Here is a 20,611-nt window from a genome sequence, read left to right as displayed (position 1 = left end):
ATCGTTATGCTATTTCAAATCTTTCATCTATAGCATTTCGTAGTTTTATCTATGGTAATTGGACCCAGCATAGAAGTCATAAGAATTCACTTCAACATATCGGTCCTTCCGCCTTACTGGTATGTCTCTTCTCAACAGAAGTTGATTTAGCATTATGATAATATCGTTCTTCAAGTTGTTGGCCATATGCGGTAATCATTGAGCAGTGAGCTTTTAGGCTCATTATAGAGAGACGGTAATAAACGGTATGGTTATGGACAACATTACCGGCACAATTCGTACAAGAATCGCTCCAGAACAAGATAGTCAGTACTTTTCATCCTCTTATTGATATACTCTACAGGCACCACCGGTATCGCAGGTAATAAAAATTTCACGTTAGAATATATACAAGATCATACATAATGCATTAAAAAGAATCGGTTACTGGAAGACCTTCTGTTTCACTTCAGCAACCTTTCGCTTCCTGCTCTCGGTGAAGAGAACATGTCGCTTCGCCAGAGGGTCGTATCGCACCTGCGTAACAATAGGAGACGACCGTGGTCGGAAGATGTATCGCATGTACCCGGTCTTAGCGGAAGACACAAGCTTGATCAACGTCAGTCTAGACTTATCCTCTAAATCCCAAAAGTTAGCACATCCCCCCTTATTTCCTTGCTCCTCGAACCACTTACTGGCCATCTTTTGTCTTTCTCCTCCTCAATGTCTATTGACCTCTCCAATTCGTGATCGCCAAAGTCAATTTTTCACTCTGCTCGTTAAAAGTCCCAATGCACACAGCCGTGCCCACCTTTCTCGCGCGCCGCACATCACCAAAAATCGTCTCAGCGACACACGTTGGCCATTCCAACAAACAGGACAGAAGATATGGGGTCGATTCGGGCCGCTCTGGACGAGAAATTCCCGGACTGGGAGACGCTAGACCGTGAACTGGAGGTCCAGTCCAGTCTGACGAAGCAAGAGATTTCCTCCATCCAAGAAAAGATTGAAAAAGAGCACCAACAGGTCATTGAGAGCCGAATAGAGACCGTGCAGGGCTTGAAGTCGTTCCTAGTTGGACTTAAGCCTACGGTAATGAAATCCGTTCCCTCGGACAGAGAGATGAGAAAGCATCTCGGAGAAATCGCTGACGATGCGCTTGGAGGGGAGGCCATTGCACAATTCGAGCATTTGCAGACTCTCTCCAAGGGTCATCAGGTACTGCTAAGGCTCCACAAAGTGCGAGCAGCAATTGAAGAGCTCCCTGACTACTTGCAGGAAGGCGGATCAATTGATAAAGCTCTTGGTTTGTACGGAAACCTTGCCGGCGAGGAAAAGGGATTGTACGTCTTTTCTACTAGCTCTAACCCCGTAATTGCGGCTCTGGCTCAGAAAGGACTCCAGCAGTTTGAGCTCTCAATTCGGAGACCAGTGCAGGAGCTGTGCTACTCAAAGCTGAGGTCCTTCCTGGAAAAATCTGGTTGGCCCAAGAAGATGCCTGAAAAAGAAGAGTTTGCACCGCTGTTTGAGAACGCTCTACGTACTGAACAGTTCCACACGACTTCTCCAGTGCGACCGGAGCCATTGGGTGCGTTCCGCGTCCTAGCTGAGCCACTGGATCTGAGATTCAAGTACCACTTTGAGAGCGATAGAGATACTAACCGAAGCGACAAGCCCGAGTGGGCTTTTAACCATTTCACCAACGTGGTTGATGAGAATATGGATTTCCTCAACGCCGTAGTGAACCCTTTACTACACGACATACCCCGGTTCCAAGACCGTAACGCCATGCACGAGTTTATCGTCGCAATGCTCCCGTCGGTGTATAGAAAGCTGGACGCGCTCTTCCCTCAGATCCAGGCTGACGCTAACCTTCTATCTCACCTGGTCTATGAAACAGTCAACTTTGATACGAGCCTTAAAGAGCGCTACTACTTTTCGCCACGCCATCAAGAAAATTGGAGGGGCGTCACAGGGGATATGCTAGCAAAGGATAGTCGGTTTGACACCTGGCTGGCACTGGAGCGAGAAACCACGTTAAACAGATACAAAGAGATTATCGAATCTCCAAACGCATGGAAGATTGACTGGGAAAGTGTTGATTCTAGCGAAACTAAACCTACGCAGTCTGCTATTAACCTCAAGGACCTTCTCGAGGGTATTACTGAGCACTATTGCTCTCTCAGCTCTGTGAATTATCGACTACGATTCCTGCTCAAAGTCCAGCTAGACTTGCTTGACAAGTATTACACCCGACTGCATGAGTCGATAGATGCTTTCGATTCTATGCGGTCCTCGCTCTCGAGATCCATCGGAGGAGTGTCTGCTGAGGACCAACAGCTTGTGTCTGGAATTGCGGGTCTCGAACGGCTCTGTAGAATTTATGGCAGTGTCGAGTATATCATCACGACACTGGAAATCTGGGGACAAAGTGTGTTCTTCCTGGAGTTGTGGGATGATATATCTAAACTATCGAGCAGCTCCAAGAAGCTGGATAACAAGACCTCCCTTGCCCTGAAAGACAGCCAAGCAACTATCCCTCATAACGAGGAAGAGGACGGTACGCTATTCGACGAGACTATCGCTTCCTATTCTAAGCTCAAGGAGCGAGTGTTCCTAACAGTCCAAAGCCTCCTTAAGAAGGAGCTCCAGACAGCCATGCACGACTACTTGAGGAAGTCGGATTGGCAGCCTCAATCCGCTAGTACCGAAGTGTCAAGCAAACTTGTCCGCCCAATTAAGACGCTTTCAAAGGAACTTGATTTTTTGCGAAGCTTCTTTACTTCGGTCGATTACCTGCGCCTGTCCAAGTCCTTTGGCCATGACCTGCAGCGCTATATCTGGAACTACCTGGTTCAGTCTAATGTATTTACCATTGCCGGCGGGCAGCAGTTGAAAAAAGATGTGGCGGAGCTGTGGGAGACCTTGCTTCTGCCGCTGGACAGTTCTTTCCGGAAGCTTGATGCAGCTGCCGAAGTGTTATCGGTCGAGGAGCTCAACGTTAGCAATTTGATGCAATCCACGGGAGGGGCTCTGACAGAAAATGATATTAGGGGCATAATTCATAGACGTAGATAGCGAATCATTCCAGCTGCCCGGCAGTATTCGAAATGCAGGATAAGGCTTAGAACGCTTCTTACACTGTACACTGCTAATTTCCATTCTAAGTTTATACTAAGCTTTATGTGTGAATAAATAAGTAGACTAGATGGTCTTTTGAATACGTATCCGGTTGTTAATAAGTGGGTGGACGTCCCTCCATAACTTCCTCAAGAAGTTCAGAGTCGTTAGTGTCAACGTCACTGCGCTTGGCATCGACGAAGGAGTTCAGATTGAGACTTCCAATATCACGAAGATTGTCTATCCACAGGCCAACGTTATGAACAATGCCTTCCTCCTCGGATTCGGTGCCATCGTCTCTGCTGCGAAGATGGGTCTCCCAGGCAGCAGCTGTACCAACAGAGTCGGAAGTGGAAGCCCTGGCCAAAGATACTGGGTGGTCAATCTCATCTGGAGTCGTTGTATCAATTGCTAAAGAGCTGAGATCAATTTGGTCAGAATCCGTGGAAGCCTTGGGGGACGATCGTGATGAAGTAGTCGGAACGTTAAACGGCAAATTCTCTCCGACATTACGATTCCTGGAGAACTTTGAAGAACGTAGCACGTCAACACCAGTAAGCTTAGGGGTATGGGATGATTGCCTTAAAGGAGTCTCAGACCCAGGGCCAAAGTGACTCTCCACGAGGTGGTCTATAACCGGCCACCCATAGGCGTTGGCAAACCTCCTTCTCACAACAATGTTATTGTGAGCGTCAGGTTCTAAGCTAACAAGAACTTTACGCCAGATCAGGCCCTTATGCCAGTCCCTAGCAATACGCTCCTCGACTTTTGCCTTTTCCACCTTTCCGTCACTGTTAGAGGATTCGCCATTCGGATCGCTGGAGTTGGAGTTGGAGTTGGAGTGGAGCGATTTTGGGGTGATTGGACTGAGAAATGAAGTTTTTCGGCTGTACCGTCGCGCTGGAAGGTCACGATCAGAGTACAGTCTATCATGGAAGATGCTACTAGGGCGAGTAGCAGGATCTACAATGAAGCTTAGCGGTGGAAGCGGCGGGAGAAGCACTGACACCCCCGATTCCAGCATAGAAGTTTTCTTCGGAAGTGTTGACGACTCATCGTGATGCTCACCTTCTTCGGCCTTGGAATAGTCTGCCGGATCAACTGTTTGACTGCGCTGGTAGATTTTTCCGGGCCGCTTGCCGCCTGCCTGGGGAGCCACATATGACATGAGGGAGCTGAGTGGGCCAGCAAAGGCATTGAATACTTCCATGGGCGCCTTTGTAAAGGCTTTAGTCACTGGATTTTCGTGCGATTTATCAACCTCGGCGAGACTCGGGTCTTCTGGAATTTCTCCCGTAGCCGACCCTCCTTCATCGTCTTCATCAGCCTCCTTGACACTATGCATTGATGGTTTGTCTTCTTCTTGATCCTCCAGTGACGTTGCGGTCAGGTCTTTCTCGCTGCTTGTAGACCCTTTCCGAGTCGTCAAATTCTCAGACGAAGACCCCGAAGCAGAGCTCTCGGATTTCTCACTTTTACTTTTCAAACTTCCCATAGTGTAATTTCTCTTGAACTTCTTTCCCTCTTCGTTGCGGTGATGTTCCGTTGGGCTGCTACTACCTGATACTTTTTCACCTCGTTTCGCCTGGGCAGCCTTGGCGATACCGCGCCAATCGAGGTAGAGTATGGCCGAAGTTCTCAGCGGAACAATACCATCGTTCACGGCGTTCGCGTAGAGTGTTCTGCGCTTAAACTTTTGAAGAACAACGTGAGTCGGGCCTGTCGGAAGAATCTCGAGCAGCGGCTTGTGGTGCTTCTTTTTGCTGGGCTTCCAAGTGAGCCCCAGATCCTGGCCAGTCCTGCCAGCAAACCCTATGTCTAGCGCAAATTTGACGTATCCAGGATTCTCATTAGATAATCCAAGGTACGGTGTCGCCAAGGTAACGAAATTTGCGGGCCTTATGCGCTCGAAGAACTTCGGATCCGTGTGCTGGATATGCGCAATGGCAAAGGTCTGGACCAGCCCGCCCAGGGAATGGCCTATAAACGAAATTTCCGTCACTTTAAACGGTCTGCCGTTTTTAGGGACCAGTTCCTTCATAATATAGTCGCCCAGCCTTCTTCCAAGATACTTGACCCCCTTCTCTGTCTTGCACACGTTGCCAAAGTACCCCCGTACAATGATGTTCTTGCCCTCTCTACGAGCTGTTTCGTCTATTCTCTCCTTCAAATAAAGCAAATCAGCGCCGGTATTAGAATGCAATCCATGTGTAACCACTACGAGATGCACTGGCTTCGCATAATCCGGGCTAGGAGTGTTCCACAAGTCTAGTGTCTCGTACTTTTGCACATGGATCCCTGAAGGAGTCATGGAGCCGATAACTGGCAGGGAGGAATGCAAGTCATCCTTTTCGTGGCCAATCATGAGCTCAAATTGCACTGAGGCATTCTGAGAGAAGATAATCTGGCTCACCACATCAATTGTCCACGTATACACCTCCTGGAACCGGTACATGTACAGCTGGGCATAGAACGACTGCGCAGCTTTCAATTGAGGTTCATAAACCGGCTGGTCCGCTGTCGAAAACACATTCCTGTTCTGGTCATAGTCGCCCGGCCGGACATCAACGTACAAGATGTACGGCCCAGCAAGGTAGGCAGCCCGCAGTGGCATAGCCTCTGTGTTCTTAATCCGCAACCACAGACACGTATCCTGCCCTGGGATCCGCGAAGAGTCCCTATCCGGGGTGTAAGTGACGACAAACCGGTTAAGTTCACCAACTTTGAGCCGCGACTTTGTCCGATAGAGGACCTGTTTTGTAACGAGGCCGGTCATGGTCCTGTTTGTCCGGCTAAAAGGAGGTGGATTCAACGACGTAGGTGACTCGTCGTCCGTGGTCCCAGCCATCTTCGCCTATGCGTTCAATCAATGTTCGGTCGTTCAGTATGGTACAGCTACCCTTAATGGTTATCAAGTGGTCGGTTTTCCGGCCCGGAATAACTCCCTCGTCAAACGCCGACCTGCCCCGACATCCGCGGTTGTTGGGGAACGGCTGATTAGTTGCTGGCCTGATTGCTGGATCATGGGAGATGGATGACATAAAGCAGCGGTTTAATTAATTTCATAGCGAACTGGGGCGTTTACAAAAGAAGAGTGTGGGCAGGCAATGTGAGAGTGTGAAGCCGCGAATTCCAAAGTATGGTGTAGTATTATAAGTTACGTTCCTCAATTGATTGAGGCGGCAGCTGGCGGACTTATCCTGCGGGCTAATGGCTCTATAACCGTAGAGGGAGTACGCTCAGCGAAGATTTATGCTGCGGCTCATATGCGGGTCGACCAGATCCCTGCGGCTTATGCGCGCCTGAGACATGCCTCGACTCTATCGAGCTACCCTGAGTACAGTGTAGTATGATATGATACAAATCAAAAATAAGCTCATGTAACAATTTTTTTCTTCCAAATTGGAGAATGCACCAGGGGATGATATAGCAAAGCACGTACAATGGAAGCTGAGAGCGACAACAGAGAAACGAAGGACTCTCCAGGACAGAATGACATTTCAAGTACAGTTAATAACACAACCAACCCGCCAATGGACTTGGTGAGAGAATTAATGTTCTTGTCGATAATTCTTTCCGCTCAGCTGTTCCCACAATGGGGCGTCGCAATGGCAAATGTGCCCCTGGGGATCATTGCAGAAACGTTTGGAGATACCGATACCGCAGGTTGGTACGTCGCTGGGTATACCTTGACGATGGGCTCGTTTATTCTAATTGCCGGTAGACTAGGTGACATGTTTGGATACAAGCCCATGTTTATGCTCGGCTTTATGTGGCTGGCACTCTGGTCGTTAATTGCTGGCTTTGCGAGATACGCCAGCACAAGTGTTTTCTTCAACATCTGTAGAGGTCTTCAAGGAATTGGCCCAGCGTTCATGACACCAAACGGGTTGGCTATGCTGGCACAAGTCTACCCTAGTGGACCTCGTAAAAATATGGCATTCGCATTATTTGGCGCCGGTGCTCCAGTAGGTTATACCGTTGGAGCCCTTCTCAGCGCACTGCTCAGTCAGTTTGCCCACTGGTCATGGTCATTTTACCTCATGGCAATAATGGCCACAGTAGCGGCTATTGTAGGGCACTTTGTCCTCCCTCCCATCAGTGCGGATCAAGACACTAAGTGCGATGGGTTCGACTACCTTGGAGCATTCACGGGAGTTACTGGCCTCGTGTTTTTCAACGTTGCATGGGGGCAGGCTCACGTTGTAAAGTGGACCCGAGCATATACCTACGTGCTTTTAATTCTCGGAGTGGTGTTCTTTGGCGCATACATCGTCGTTGAGAAATATGTCGCAAAGCGGCCGTTAGTTCCAATGACATATTGCCCGACTCAGACAATTTTAACCTTAGCGAGTCTTTCGTGCGGTTGGATGTCATTTGGAGTGTGGATTGTCTACCTCTATCAGACCTGGGCCCTTATCAAACAGTACTCAACTATCCTCACAGTCGGGGCGATTTCGCCTATAACTATTAGTGGCGTAATTGCTTCTATTGTTACCGGCTTAATTATGTTTAGGATCCCGACATGGTTTGTGCTCAATTGTTCAACAATTGCATTCTTCATTGCTTGCATTCTTCTAGCAACAATGCCTGTGCACCAAACATACTGGACTCAAAACTTCTTTTCAGTAATATTCGAGCCCTGGGGTATTGGTATGAGTTTCCCGGCTGCTACGTTACTGGTAAGTGAAGTGGTGCCTTCTGAACTGCAAGGGGTTGCCGCTTCGTTGGTGAACACAATTGTAAACTACTCAATTATTACTGGTATCGGCTTTGCGCAGACGGTTCAAGTATATATTATGCCTAATCCTGCAACTCCAGAAGAAATTTTCCGAGGTATACGAGCCGCTTTATATCTTGGCGTAGGGCTGAGTGGGCTCGGGGTTTGTATCTCTTTTGTAGGAACAGCCCATGATATATGGGTTAGAAGGGACCGCAACTATTGTACCCCGAAGCCCCCTGCTTAATGCTAAATATCAGCGTATAAGGTCCTATAATGGAATGGCGGTGAATTTCAATTTCAATATGCATACATGGTGCATTTTGTAACCCACCTACACTACAATGTGTACTACATAATGTATGTATGCGATGATCTGCGTACATAAGGCCGCGACCGGCCGGTACCCGCGTACGCGTGTTACATGTCCATCAGCCGCACGACTCGATATCACGAGGATTGGGATTAACTTAAGACAATTTCAATCTTCAAGAGTTCGTTAGTAGTAGTACGACAGAGCCATAACCAGACACAATTGAGCTCTTTAACTAGCTGGGTAGTTGTCATATTCGTATCACTCCAATGCATCTTGTTGATCGGAAATAATGAGAGACAGAAAACTAACTCCGCCAGAAAACGGTATTGGACATGATTGAAAAAGTTCCACCAGAAATATGGCTTATCATATTTCAATATCTCGACAAGAGCCTTTTGCATTGTCTCTTTGTCAACAAAGCATTTAACGCGGCTGCGGAAAAGACTACATCATTTAGCGTTCACTTCAACTGTCAAAATTGGTCGGCCTTTTTGATAAACGACCGTACTGCCCGTTTTTACGGCGATGATGCGCTGAAAATCATGTCTCGACCGAGCTGGGTGACTAAGTGCTCCGTTAACGTGGATAGTAGTAGTGGGCTGAATGCTCTTGAGCAAGATTGTGTGTGTGCTGTAACTCGGCTTACACTGTGGTTCCAATATCCAATGACACGTATAACGGCTGAGGATCTTGACCGCCTTTGTAAAGCCCTCCATCGCTTCCACAAACTGATTGCTTTGAGGATTGTTGATGAGCTAGCCATTCAGTATGTGCCCGGATCGTACCGAGCGCTGGCGGCTATTGCACCCATGGTTAGAAAGCTTGAATACAAGGGTAGCTGCTTTAGCAAGCCAGCGAATTATGACGCATTTGCAGAGATTTCTCAGTATGTAACGGCTCTAATTTGGCGAGGAGAGATGTTGGAGGACTCTGAACTTCAACGGCATCTTGAAATATGCACCAATCTCGTTGAATTGACACTGATCTTAAAAGCTTTCCCCTGGCGCCATGACAAGCCATTGGTTATGCCAAGTACGTTGAAGTCTTTAGCACTTGGGGGAAGCCAAAATATTGAGGGGACAAGAATAGAGTGTACAGGTTGCACTAAACTATCATGTACTAACCGCGAGCTTGCGCTGATGAAACTTCATTTGCCAAAGTTGCGAGACCTGTACGTGAAATTTTATGGCACCTCTGGAAAAATTCCGGAAGATGAAGTCGCGGGAATACAGAGACTAGTGTCGAGCGCAGGAGGATTAGACAGGCTGTTTATGGAATTCACGCGGTGCAGGGATCTCACTCCATTAGCCGAGATCATGTTGAGGGTTCGCGAGGAGGTAAGCATGACTGGATCGTTTACGCATTTACCTGGGTCGCTTGATACTGTGGACGCAGCGAAAATGCTTGGTGATTTGGCGTTTACTTGCCAAAGAGTCTATTGCTCTCTGCCTTTAAAGCAAGTAAAGCGAGTCACTAGAGACGTGGTTGATTGGGTAATAGGTCGCTGGGTGCAAAGTAGCCCACACCTGATGGTTATTTCGGTAAGATCTCTGGCGGGCCACAACCGCGACCACTTTCTTGAATCTGACATGATAACAATACCAGCTTCTCGCTTCTCTAATTACCGCAAGACTCGTAATTGGTCCACCAAGCCGGTAACTACTTGCCAAGTTGACATTGCCCATTGAGTCTCCTAGCCATGGCTGAGCCACGGAATTGCGTAAAATACCGGTATTGGTATAGTCGATGTACAATGCGTTGAATAAATAGTTATAGATAAAAACTACGATGTGGATGGGATGACTATAATAAAATAAAAAGTGTAAACATGGTCATTGCAATTTGACCAAATCCGTGTCAACATAAACTGCGCTTTTTGTCCTCTTTGCTACTGTCTGTCGAGGATACCGGGAATCAGCTGGTCCCCCAATTGCAACTACGAATAGAGAAGAGTATTACAGGGCCAGGCCCTCGAGCTCCCGTAGCTCCACTTCGTGTTGGGGAGCTGGGAGACGATGGCCAAAAAATTAATCACCCTGATCACTTATACCTGCTCATTAGTAAAATAAGAAGAAGCGAATATATGATAAAGCTCTGACTCTGGAATTCCAAGGCGGCTACTGTAGGCCGTGCAGTTGATGACATTGTGGGATCACTATTACCAGGTAAATGTTAGTGATGTCTGGTAGGTAGAATCACTATCTCCGATACGAGACAAAACCGACATGTATCCACCTTCGCTTTAGTCAGTTTTTACCCCAAGATATATTTCTTATTCCTATTTTTTTTTTTGAATAACTCAGCAAAACATACTATCGTATGACCAAAAAAAGTAGGATAATTAATGAACCTTTTGTGATACAGTTGTAGGCTGTTGTTCATGACTCTAGAACATGACTACACTGCGGAGCCGCTCAAGGCTTCTTTGTCGGAGGAATATGACAAGATAAATCAGGTCGCTACGTCAACAATGCAATCCTGCGATGAAGAGAAGAAAATAGGCCCCAGGGCCTCTGCATTAGTAAACCATCCTCCAGAGGCTAGTAATCCCAAAACTGACCCTCCGATGTCTCTGTTCCGCGAGGTGATATTCTTAACAGTTATCCTCTGCGCGCAGTTGTTCCTCCAAGCGGGAATTGGTATGGTCAATGCGATTGTTCCTATTCTTGCTGACTGGTTCCATGACGGCCGTGAGCGAAGTTGGTATGTGGGAGGTTATGCCCTTGCCGTGGGTACGTTTATCTTACCAGCAGGAAGATTAGGCGACATGTACGGTCATAAGAAGATGTTCACCTTGGGGTTTGTTTGGATGTCTCTATGGTCGCTCATTACGGGGCTCAGTCGATATGTGAGAAGTACGGCCATATTTTTTGATGTATGTAGAGGCTTACAAGGGCTGGGCCCGGCCCTTATGGCACCCAATGGTTTGGCCCTGCTTGGCAGAGTGTATCCAGAAGGTTCTCGCAAAAATCTAGTATTTGGTCTGTTTGGTGCCTGTGCTCCTATTGGATTCTTCATGGGGTCGCTCTTTGGAAGTCTTTTCGCTCAGCTGACCACTTGGTCGTGGGCGTTCTACCTGACGGCCATTTGTGCTGCAATTGTCGCTCTTGCAGCACACTTTTGCATTCCCTGCAAAAATGTCCTCGATGAAGCAAGGTGTAGGGCATTTGACTATTGGGGATGTCTGACTGGTGTGACAGGCTTGGTTTTATTTCAGGCAGCCTGGATTCAGGCTCAGATTGTCGGCTGGACTGATCCATACACATATATCCTCCTTATATTAGGGATTGTGTTCTTTGCTGCGTTTATTTATGTGGAATCGCATATTGCTGACCAGCCATTAATTCCGTTATCCCTTTGCCCTACAACGACTTTGGTAACTTTGGTCAGTCTGTTCTTTGGCTATGGTGCTTTCGGTATTTGGCTAGTGTTTCTCTATCAGATCTGGGCCATTCGCGATATCTCTGCTCTGTTGACAGTGGCGTATGTGGTTCCTATTCCTATTAGCGGCACAATTGCTGCGCTTGTCAGTGGCAAGCTCATGTTCAAGGTACCCACTTGGAGCATTCTTACCATTGCATCAATTGCATTTGTCACTGCTGTGACACTGGTGGCCACTATGCCCCTGCATCAAACGTATTGGACTCAAGCGTTTATTTCTATTATCATTGAGCCATGGGGAGTCGGCATGGGTTTCCCGGCTGCTACGCTATTATTAAGCGAAGGAGTACAGGAAGCTTATCAAGGTATTGCAGCCTCGCTTGTCAACACAGTGGTCAATTATGGGGTTATTACTGGCATTAGTATGGCCCAGACAGTCCAGTTCAACATTGTGCCCAGCCCGCAGAATCCTTCCGAATTTCTTAAAGGCATTCACAGCGCAGCTTACGTCGGCATTGGCTTTGGTGCTCTGTCTTTAGTAGTTTCGCTGGGGGCACTTCTAAGAGGGCTGAAGGATAGACACAGAAAGACTTGATAGTTATTACCTATTTAGTATTTCTTACACAGTATAAGCAACTATATTTGAATGCTAAGCGGAGCACCAAAGGGTTAGTTAGCGTGACCTTCGACTGCCTTTGGCACATAAAGCTCCTCAAGGTATTTGGTCTCCTCCTCCGTAAGCTTGACCTTGAGAGCAGCGACTGCTTCGTCAATACGCTCTGGCTTATTCAGGCCCAGAATAGGGCTGTTTCCCTTGGACAAGCTCCAAGCAATAGCAACCTCCGCCATTGACACGCCCTTCTTCTTAGCAATCTCTTCGACGCGATCGATGATATCCCACTCAGCTTGGCTGTATTTGGAAACAGAGAGCTGGCCATATCTATCTGACTTGAATCGTTCAGTGTCCACCACAGTTCTTGGTCTGGCGAGCATTCCGCGTGAAAGCGGGCTCCAGGGAATGAGCCCAACTTTGGTAGCCTCGCAGTATGGGTTCATTTCTCGCTCCTCTTCACGGTAGAGCAAGCTGTGATGGTTCTGCATGGAAATGAACTTGTGCCATCCGTTCTTCTCGGCACATTCCTGCATCATCACGAATTGCCAAGCTCTCATGGACGAAGCTCCAATATATCGAACCTGTCCACTCTTGACTACATCGTTCAGTGCGCACATGGTCTCCTCAATTGGAGTTTCTGAGTCGAATCTATGGATTTGCAACACATCGATGTAAGTCCCCAGTCGCGAGACAGATCTCTCGACTGCGTCCATGATGTGCTTCCTTGAGAGGCCCTTCCGGTTTTCGAACTCGGAATCCTGAGAGTAGATAGTTGCAGTACTGCCCTTCTCATTGTCGCTGACGAAGAATACCTTAGTAAGGATCACGACCGTGGACCGAGGAATGCTGTACTTCTTCAAGAACTTGCCAACAAGTACCTCGGACTGGCCGTTGGAGTACACATCGGCAGTATCAATTGTCCGAATCCCGGCATCGTATGCCTGCTTGAGCAATTGCATTACCAATTCCTCGTCCTCGATAACCCAGTCGGCCCATTGCTTTGTGCCAAAGCTCATTGCGCCGAGGATAATTCGGGAGATCTTGAGACCGCTGTTGCCCAATCGTACGTATTCCATTGTTTTATTTTCACTGCTAAGTTATTGACTACAATCCTAGATAAACCATGTCCTTTTATATTGTTCTATATTGTACCTCTTCCTGAGCTTCTATAGGTATCGAGTCATGATTGCTAATACAAAAGCATTACGCGTAACCTGATAGAGCGGGGATAACAGCAAGATGGACGGGGATGGGGTAAAGTCCGTCCGTCGGACATATAACTCCGCCTCGCCATACCTAACGATGCGGAGATAAACGATTAGATTCTATAGCTCTTAGATTCTATAGCTCTACGATAGCTTGGTATTATACCGTAGGGGTATTTTGCTCAATTTGTGATCCCTGGTTCGCTTAACGGCGCTACGTAGTGAACCAGAGGCGTATAATGCATGGGGATATACGATAGTGGAGTAGCAAATAGACTTATTGGACTGGAAATCAGTCTACTATATTCTATATCGCCTGTCATGATGTAAATATAGTGCCGATACATTAGCTTACAATTATTACATCTAGTTTGGATCGTTCAGATCTAAAGAGCCATGTTAGGGCTCTCTTCGTACAGCCTCTATATTTTTATAACGTGAAAACAGCACACTTTAAAGAAATAAACCCGATTGGTACTTCTATTCTGTAAATTTGGTAGATTTGTTTGATCCATGGATCGATCTATATCGATATTGATCGATAGATCTTATGCTGAAGCATGATGATACAACCTGTTAATAAACCCAATATTATTTCCTCAATTGATTGAGATCTACATAGGTTCAAGTGAATCGATTGAATTCCTCTTGCAGTAACTTTATCCACTAATTTTTTTTCCCTCATCAACCTCATATCACAGTTCTAGTCAAATCGAAAGTGTACTCGACCACTTCGTATGCGGCTGATGAATAGTGGGGAGACCGACTCCCAAATTACCACCGACAAGCACACATCACGAACTGAAAAAAAAAAGCTGATCGAGTCGCTTCAAAGTGATATAGAAAGACGGTACAAGCCTATGTGATGACGGTGCACGCTGAAAATGCACAGTCGAATCTGTTCAAGGCTGTAAGTGCCCCGAAAAGGCTTTACTCCCCTTATTTTTTGAGAAAAATCAAGTCGCTAACATGTTGTACATGCGTATAGGGAACCTTTAACCAGGTATCTTACAGAGTCTTTATGAGCGTCCTGCCGACGCCTGATAAGACGCTACTGGCTCAGGCGGAATGGTCGCTAAGGAGAGAACACCCTGGAGCACTGGTCCACTTATCAGGGACAGAATTGTGGATTTTCTCACTCTTCGAGGACGCGTCCCCACCGGCCCCGAACCAAGCCTTTAACTTGAGAGAGACTTCGACGGGGCTGCTGCTATGTTCGACCCTGGCAAGCACAGAGGTAGCCCAGCCTGCATCCTACGCCGCGTTATTAGCGGCCCTCAAGTCAATGGTGTACTATAGCCTGATCTCATCGGGCGCTTTTGTTCCATTCGGATCTAGTATAATATCGCCTACGACGGGGAAGCTGATACATATTGATCCAGCTTTTACTGCGACCGGGGAGTTGTATCTTAAAGTGTATTACGAGAAGACAGACCTCACGCGGTTCCAAAAGAGTGATCTCGGCGGGGGTATCCAGAGCCGAGGGACGATCAAACTGGTTTTGGCGCCTTCGTCGTCAATTGCTGAGTTTGTTGAGCTCGCAGATGCTCCAAAGAACGTGACCCAATTTTGTCAACTGCTGGAAATGACTACAGGTGTGGACTTTGTGGGTTCTCCGCGAAACTATCAGTTCAGGAGCTGGGTGAAGGTCAAGTTGGATGCAGGGGTAGTGGCACTCTGGCCTTTGGAGCTCTGTTACTGGCAGTCAACCTCGCGAATAGTTGACAAGGGTAATGATGTGGTGAGCTGGGAAGATACCGAGGACGTCTTTCAGAGAACCGAGCAGGAAGTTTCCGTAATGAAGCGGGTTTTGGACAGTAAGAAGTCAAAGCAAACCATCAATCTACCAAATCATCACCAGCAGCAGATGCGACCTGTTCCACAGGCTCAAAACACGCAACCGACTCAGCCGACTCACCAACAGCAACAGCAACAGCAGCAACTACCAAATAATCGGCCACAGGCTACCCAGGCCCCTGCCCAACATACCGCAGCTGCCGCTAATGCAAATGCCAACAGCTCACTTGTATATCCTACTCCACCTGATCCACAGGGGTTGAAGCGCGATGGCGGAGCCGACGGTGAAGGCAGCTGGGGAGCCACTCCTGGTAGGCAAGAGGAAAATTGGGGCGATCTTGACGAAAGCTTGTTCGGGGATGAGGAGGAGATTACTGAAGCAGACTTCAACTTTTTTGATGAACCGGAGTCTCCCAAGAAGGACCGCATGGACATCGATGTGACCGCTACTCTAGAGACGGAACACGATGTTACAGCGGCAAATCTGTCATCCCCCAAAGTCAAAGGGGAAACGAAATCAGAGGCTCAGAATATGGTAGTCAACAAGGAGCCGAGTGCTAGAGCTCCTACTGAGAATTCTTCGCTTAGCTTTACTATTGATACCATGAAGCCAGTCTCCGATGCACAAGAAGCTGAAAGCGAAGATGATGGCAAGTTCAATAGCACCTTTGCGCCGCTGAAATTCAACCCCCTCATTTCAAAACTACTCGATGCCAAATACTCTTCAGGAGGAAAATTCTATGTGCCCAGTTCAGTTGTCACAATGGACGAAGGCGATGACAGTGACGATAACGAAGAGCCAACAGGTGCCGCCGCACCCAACGGTTTCTCGTTTCCCCCTACGATTAATGATCACGACAATTATGATAGAAAGATTAATGACGGTAACGACAACACTAACATCACGACTAACGACATGATCGATGGTAACCATCACCATCCATCTATAATCTCTAATGACCTTTTCAAGTCCAAGCCGTTCCACGATCACCCAGATACCATTGGTGCCCCTTCCACACCATTTCTGACTGAAAATGATCAGTTGGTCCAGTGGCGACATATCTTCACTTCGGGCCCCCAGGGCGTGCCAGACCCCCTCGAATCAATAGTTGAGCCCGCGTCCCCTGCTGAAATGTCTGCATTTGAAAGCGTAGTTAATACGCTCTCCCAGCAGGTTGTGTGGGACGATGGTTTGTATACAGGGTTACTGCCATCGGCGCCAAAACTGGAGTCCCCCGATGAGGCTATAGTCAAGCGCCTAGCGAGCATTTTCCCTGAAGTTACGAAGCTTACACTCCGGGATATCATGAACCTCAGTGACGCGGATGCGATGGCTGCAGCCAGGAATACTGCTTCTTCAGGTGTTCTGCCAAGTGCTGGAAACCCCGGTTCACTGCCAGGTACGCAAATCGGAACACCAAACCCGGAGCCCGATATTAAAAGGCCCGATGATAATCAGCCTCTAAAAGAGACTTCCGCCTCGAATTCTGTGACTGCTTCTACTACGCTGTCACTTACATTGGACACTGTTACACCGTCACAGGAGAATAGCATTGACCAGCGGAACATGGGGTACTTGCCAAATTCAGCTTCATCCACGCCAATGTCCAGTGGAGTCCCTGTTTCGCTCCATCAGCAGCCTCTGCAGTTGTCTCATTCGCAGCAACAGGCACAGCAACCACAGCCACAACAGGCTTCGCAATCGCAGGCACAGGCGCAGAGCCAGGGCCCCGTCCCGCCCATGTCGGCAATGCCATCGGCTAAACAACGAGCACTAGTCAGTACTATCTTCCCTATCGAGGTTCCATTTTATTCAATGGCGAGGAACAAGCAGCTGATAAAAGCAAGAGCGCCGATACTTCGGTTCTGGAAGATTTTCGGGCTCGCTCCCCAGGATGGCGAGAAGGATATCGCGGTCATATTGCTTTGTCCGTCGGGAGCTGGAATGCTAGCGTCTACCTGTGCGTTTATAAACTTCCTTAAGACTACCTACGAGGGCTCTGGGCTCGGCAAAATGGAGTTCGTTGAGATCCCCGGGGTTGTCAGCTCTGGTATTGCCCAATATCACCTTGACTCAGGAGCGACTCCTGAGCTGACTATGGAGAAGGTGCGGCAACTGACAAACCAGATTGGTCCTTCGTGGCTGGAGACGCAACATGCGGCAACTACGACGAACCTCCTCGTGTTGATGGTGAATCCATTCAAGCAGGTTTCCTCTCTAATGTCTCTTATTCAGGTGTATTCGGACTTCAAGGATATGTTGCTGAATGCCGGAAGCAAGTCCCACATTACATTACGGCTTGTTGACGCTGACACTGTGAGTGCTAAGGACACTATTCGCATGCCATCGCAGTACAGTATGATGCGATTTGCATTGAATATTTATGATCGATGTGAAATTCGGTCTGACCATGCGGTAGACGTTGTTAAGCCGTGTGAGATTGACCGTATCGATCCGGCCTTTTCTCTCTCGCGCTTCCCGAGCAAGATCCAGCTGAGGTTTGTTCCTACTCCTTCAAGCTCGCTTTTGGACGAAGACACGCTTATGCACATTGCCTACGCTGTCTCCAAAGACCGACGGTGGCTTGCAGTGGCGTGGAGCGACCAGTGGGGCGAGACGGGCAAGGTAGAGTCGTTCTGCTTGAAGCGGGCAGGGGCTCGCCCGCGGGCATTTGAAGACGTGTGCGCGGAAGTCTGGGACAAAACGCTGGAGCTAATTTCGCGGATACCTGTTCGCTGGCGCATTGCGCTGTCAAAGAGCGGGAGGATGACGGAGGAGGAACTGAAGGTATGGCTTTCGCTGGCGGAGGCATCGCCTCAGTCAAAGATCACCTTTACGTACCTTCTCAATGCCGTTATTTCGCCTTCGATGGTTATATCTGGCGACAGCGCGCTCTTTCCATTTGCAAAGAACCAGAGATCGAGCCTTGGGAAGCGTACGAGAGATGGAAGCGGAACTACGCCGAAGACGCCGCAAAAGGATACGGATTCGCCAGACATGTATGGCATGGCGACGCCGTCAGCGCTCAATGGCAACAACTCACTCGACGACAATAAAGAATCGGAAGAAGCCGTGATAGTGGATGTTAAGGATGACACATATGGGGTTATACTTCACGGTCCAGTAGGGATTCCGCTTATGAACAACGCGGGGACCACTGGAGGTTCGGCCAATGCTCGCACATTGATTACGGGGTATCTATTGAAGCCGAGTGTGAACGGCGAGCGAGAACAGCGTCTTTTCGAGCTTTCGTTGGTCCACTGTCCTACTGCGCGGGAGGGCTCTATGAAGAGTCTACTCCAGCACTACCGGCGGTTGGCCTCGCTGGGTGGGTACACGGGGGTTAGTCCGAATGAAAACACCATTGTGCCGTGGCACGTTGAGGCGGTCGAGAAAATGATAAAAGTTTTAGTTTGGATAGAATAGACGATTATTTAATTATTAATGTACTCTGTATATTGCATTAAGTTATTGGTAATTCGATTACAGCATGGGTAGAACTGGTGCTAATTACAGCATTGCCACGGTACTATGGTATTACGGGTAGGACCAACATACCGCCATCCTTCCATGGTATTTTTTGTTTTTTATAAGTATTACTCGTGGTTCTCCAAATTCCCTACCAGTACTCTAAAACTACTATAGTAATATTATTCCCTTATTTGACTATCGTACACTTTCCCGAACGGGGCGGTCTTCGAACCACCTCTCGTATTGGTTAGTTGGCTCTCGGGCTTGGGACCGAACACCGCCAGACCCTTTTATCTACCCACATAACCCAGCTAAACCGTCGGTCGTAGGATAATTTACTCGCAGAACGTAAGGTGCCTATTAGTGACAATTGTTTGTCTTTTTTTCTCGATATCAGCCATTCGTTCCACATCTATTTTTTAACTGTTCGAAATGGAAGCACTCTTTAACCAACGGGTGACTTTGGATCAGTTCCGACAAGCAGTGGAAGATTTGCCGGTGGATGCCGTCCAGGCCGAAAAGCACCGGCTGGAGAATTCCATCTTCCATCTCAATCGAACAAACAACGAACTCAAAGAAGAGATTGAAAAGTCCGAAGACGAGGAAGACAAGAGTTTGTACCGTCAGTTCATTGACGAAAACGAAGATGTAATTGTTGAACACCGTCACAAGATCGACATTCTCCTCCGGCGACTGCGCGACTTGGGCGTCCCCGAAGATGAAAACCAGCTGCCCAACGGTAATGCTGAAAATGGCGTTTTTCTTTAATAACCCCCACTCTACTCCAATTTCTACGATAAAAAAAATGAAATTACGACAGTATGACGACACTTAAAAGATCCAAGATTCAGCCAATTGATATCTATTAAAGAAAGCAAATTGCTATGCAGAAACCGCCCTTACGCCATATCTACAGCTGTACTGTAGCATCTGTCTGTTAAGCCCTAAGCCGCACGGTGCGTGGCGGGGTTTGATGAACGTGATTTTCCCCCCAGGAGGTGGGAAGGGGGGAGCGGCGTGTCGCGCGCGCACGCGGTAAGGCGACACTATTCGACACGTCAATATTGAACTTTGCAAGCAAACGCGCGACACACTACCATTCCAATCCGACCTTCGTTTCGCACGTTCAATTACAGATCCCACGATGCAAGTGAAGGCGTTGAGCGTTGTTCTGCTGGCATGGCTGGTCCAGCTGTGTGTGGCCTTGAAGTTTGAAGTCGAGGCGAAGCCGCTGAACTCGTACCCGAGATGTATCCGAGACTTTGTGACGAAGGATACCATGGTCATTGCCAACATCAAGTCGAGTGGATACACTGGCGACGGCCAGAACCTCAACATTTTCATCATTGACAACAAGGGCAATGAGTACGGCCGAAAAAAGGGCGTAACCGACAAGCTGCGAATGGCGTTCACCGCTCACACTGATGCTGCTTTTGACATCTGTTTTGAGAATACTCACCTCGACAAGAACCGACCGGGCCCATTGACGCGACAGATTGAGCTCGACGTTGAGATTGGTGCCAATGCGCGTGACTGGAACTCGATCCAGGCTGCGGAGAAGCTCAAGCCTACTGATTTGGAGCTGCGACGAATTGAGGAGCTGACTGATGAGATCCAGCGGGAGCTCGAGTACCTCAAGGTGCGAGAAACCCGGCTGCGAAATACCAATGAGTCGACTAATCGACGAGTGAAGGTGTTTTCGGTTGGTGTCATTTTTGCCCTGTTGGCTCTGGGATGCTGGCAGATCTATTATCTGCGAACCTACTTCCGTGCTAAGCATATTATTTAATTGATCCAAGAGGGGGGAAAAAAGAGCATTAAATGTTTGTAGAATGGATGTTACGCTTTTTCCGTTTCTATGTATTTTATTCAATTGTTTCCATTCATATCTTGTTATTTTTTCATTGCTAGACTGTACGTTCATTTATCTACCCGGTAGTTAATCGTTCATATGTATTCGCTCAATTGTACTGTGGTTAGATTTGAGTGAATTCGTTCATTATGGCAG

The 20,611-nt window shown here is 47.9% G+C and overlaps 10 protein-coding genes across 10 annotated transcripts; 7 read left to right on the top strand and 3 right to left on the bottom strand.

The window, feature by feature from the left end:
• Window positions 1–423: 423 nt before the first annotated feature.
• On the bottom strand, window positions 424–681 carry MRPL39 (mitochondrial 54S ribosomal protein bL33m MRPL39; the record flags this gene model as incomplete). Its single annotated transcript, XM_076686062.1, has 2 exons — window positions 424–617; window positions 675–681. 2 exons carry the CDS (start codon window positions 679–681, stop codon window positions 424–426), a joined length of 201 nt encoding a protein of 66 aa, XP_076539726.1.
• A 186-nt stretch (window positions 682–867) lies between these two features.
• Window positions 868–3,057, top strand: TIP20 (Tip20p; the record flags this gene model as incomplete). Its single annotated transcript, XM_076686061.1, has 1 exon — window positions 868–3,057. The coding sequence occupies one exon, from the start codon at window positions 868–870 to the stop codon at window positions 3,055–3,057; it is 2,190 nt and encodes a 729-aa protein (XP_076539725.1).
• A 157-nt stretch (window positions 3,058–3,214) lies between these two features.
• On the bottom strand, window positions 3,215–5,875 carry TRVA0_032S01112 (lipase ROG1 family protein; the record flags this gene model as incomplete). Its single annotated transcript, XM_076686060.1, has 1 exon — window positions 3,215–5,875. One exon carries the CDS (start codon window positions 5,873–5,875, stop codon window positions 3,215–3,217), a length of 2,661 nt encoding a protein of 886 aa, XP_076539724.1.
• A 667-nt stretch (window positions 5,876–6,542) lies between these two features.
• AMF1 (MFS transporter) lies at window positions 6,543–8,066 on the top strand (the record flags this gene model as incomplete). The annotated part of the gene is made up of 1 exon (XM_076686059.1): window positions 6,543–8,066. One exon carries the CDS (start codon window positions 6,543–6,545, stop codon window positions 8,064–8,066), a length of 1,524 nt encoding a protein of 507 aa, XP_076539723.1.
• A 401-nt stretch (window positions 8,067–8,467) lies between these two features.
• On the top strand, window positions 8,468–9,823 carry TRVA0_032S01068 (uncharacterized protein; the record flags this gene model as incomplete). The annotated part of the gene is made up of 1 exon (XM_076686058.1): window positions 8,468–9,823. One exon carries the CDS (start codon window positions 8,468–8,470, stop codon window positions 9,821–9,823), a length of 1,356 nt encoding a protein of 451 aa, XP_076539722.1.
• Window positions 9,824–10,515: 692 nt separating this feature from the next.
• AMF1 (MFS transporter) lies at window positions 10,516–12,111 on the top strand (the record flags this gene model as incomplete). Its single annotated transcript, XM_076686057.1, has 1 exon — window positions 10,516–12,111. The coding sequence occupies one exon, from the start codon at window positions 10,516–10,518 to the stop codon at window positions 12,109–12,111; it is 1,596 nt and encodes a 531-aa protein (XP_076539721.1).
• A 74-nt stretch (window positions 12,112–12,185) lies between these two features.
• Window positions 12,186–13,205, bottom strand: AAD16 (aldo/keto reductase; the record flags this gene model as incomplete). The annotated part of the gene is made up of 1 exon (XM_076686056.1): window positions 12,186–13,205. The coding sequence occupies one exon, from the start codon at window positions 13,203–13,205 to the stop codon at window positions 12,186–12,188; it is 1,020 nt and encodes a 339-aa protein (XP_076539720.1).
• A 994-nt stretch (window positions 13,206–14,199) lies between these two features.
• On the top strand, window positions 14,200–18,558 carry SSN2 (Ssn2p; the record flags this gene model as incomplete). The annotated part of the gene is made up of 2 exons (XM_076686055.1): window positions 14,200–14,244; window positions 14,323–18,558. 2 exons carry the CDS (start codon window positions 14,200–14,202, stop codon window positions 18,556–18,558), a joined length of 4,281 nt encoding a protein of 1,426 aa, XP_076539719.1.
• A 477-nt stretch (window positions 18,559–19,035) lies between these two features.
• TMA17 (Tma17p) lies at window positions 19,036–19,371 on the top strand (the record flags this gene model as incomplete). The annotated part of the gene is made up of 1 exon (XM_076686054.1): window positions 19,036–19,371. One exon carries the CDS (start codon window positions 19,036–19,038, stop codon window positions 19,369–19,371), a length of 336 nt encoding a protein of 111 aa, XP_076539718.1.
• A 376-nt stretch (window positions 19,372–19,747) lies between these two features.
• On the top strand, window positions 19,748–20,392 carry ERV25 (Erv25p; the record flags this gene model as incomplete). The annotated part of the gene is made up of 1 exon (XM_076686053.1): window positions 19,748–20,392. One exon carries the CDS (start codon window positions 19,748–19,750, stop codon window positions 20,390–20,392), a length of 645 nt encoding a protein of 214 aa, XP_076539717.1.
• Between the last annotated feature and the right edge of the window lie 219 nt (window positions 20,393–20,611).

Source organism: Trichomonascus vanleenenianus, assembly GCF_965637985.1.
Source record: "Trichomonascus vanleenenianus strain CLIB 3782 genome assembly, contig: TRVA0_032S, whole genome shotgun sequence".
In the NCBI taxonomy this organism is placed as follows: Eukaryota; Fungi; Ascomycota; class Dipodascomycetes; order Dipodascales; family Trichomonascaceae; genus Blastobotrys; species Blastobotrys vanleenenianus.
This window is presented reverse-complemented; position numbering and strand designations above follow the sequence as displayed.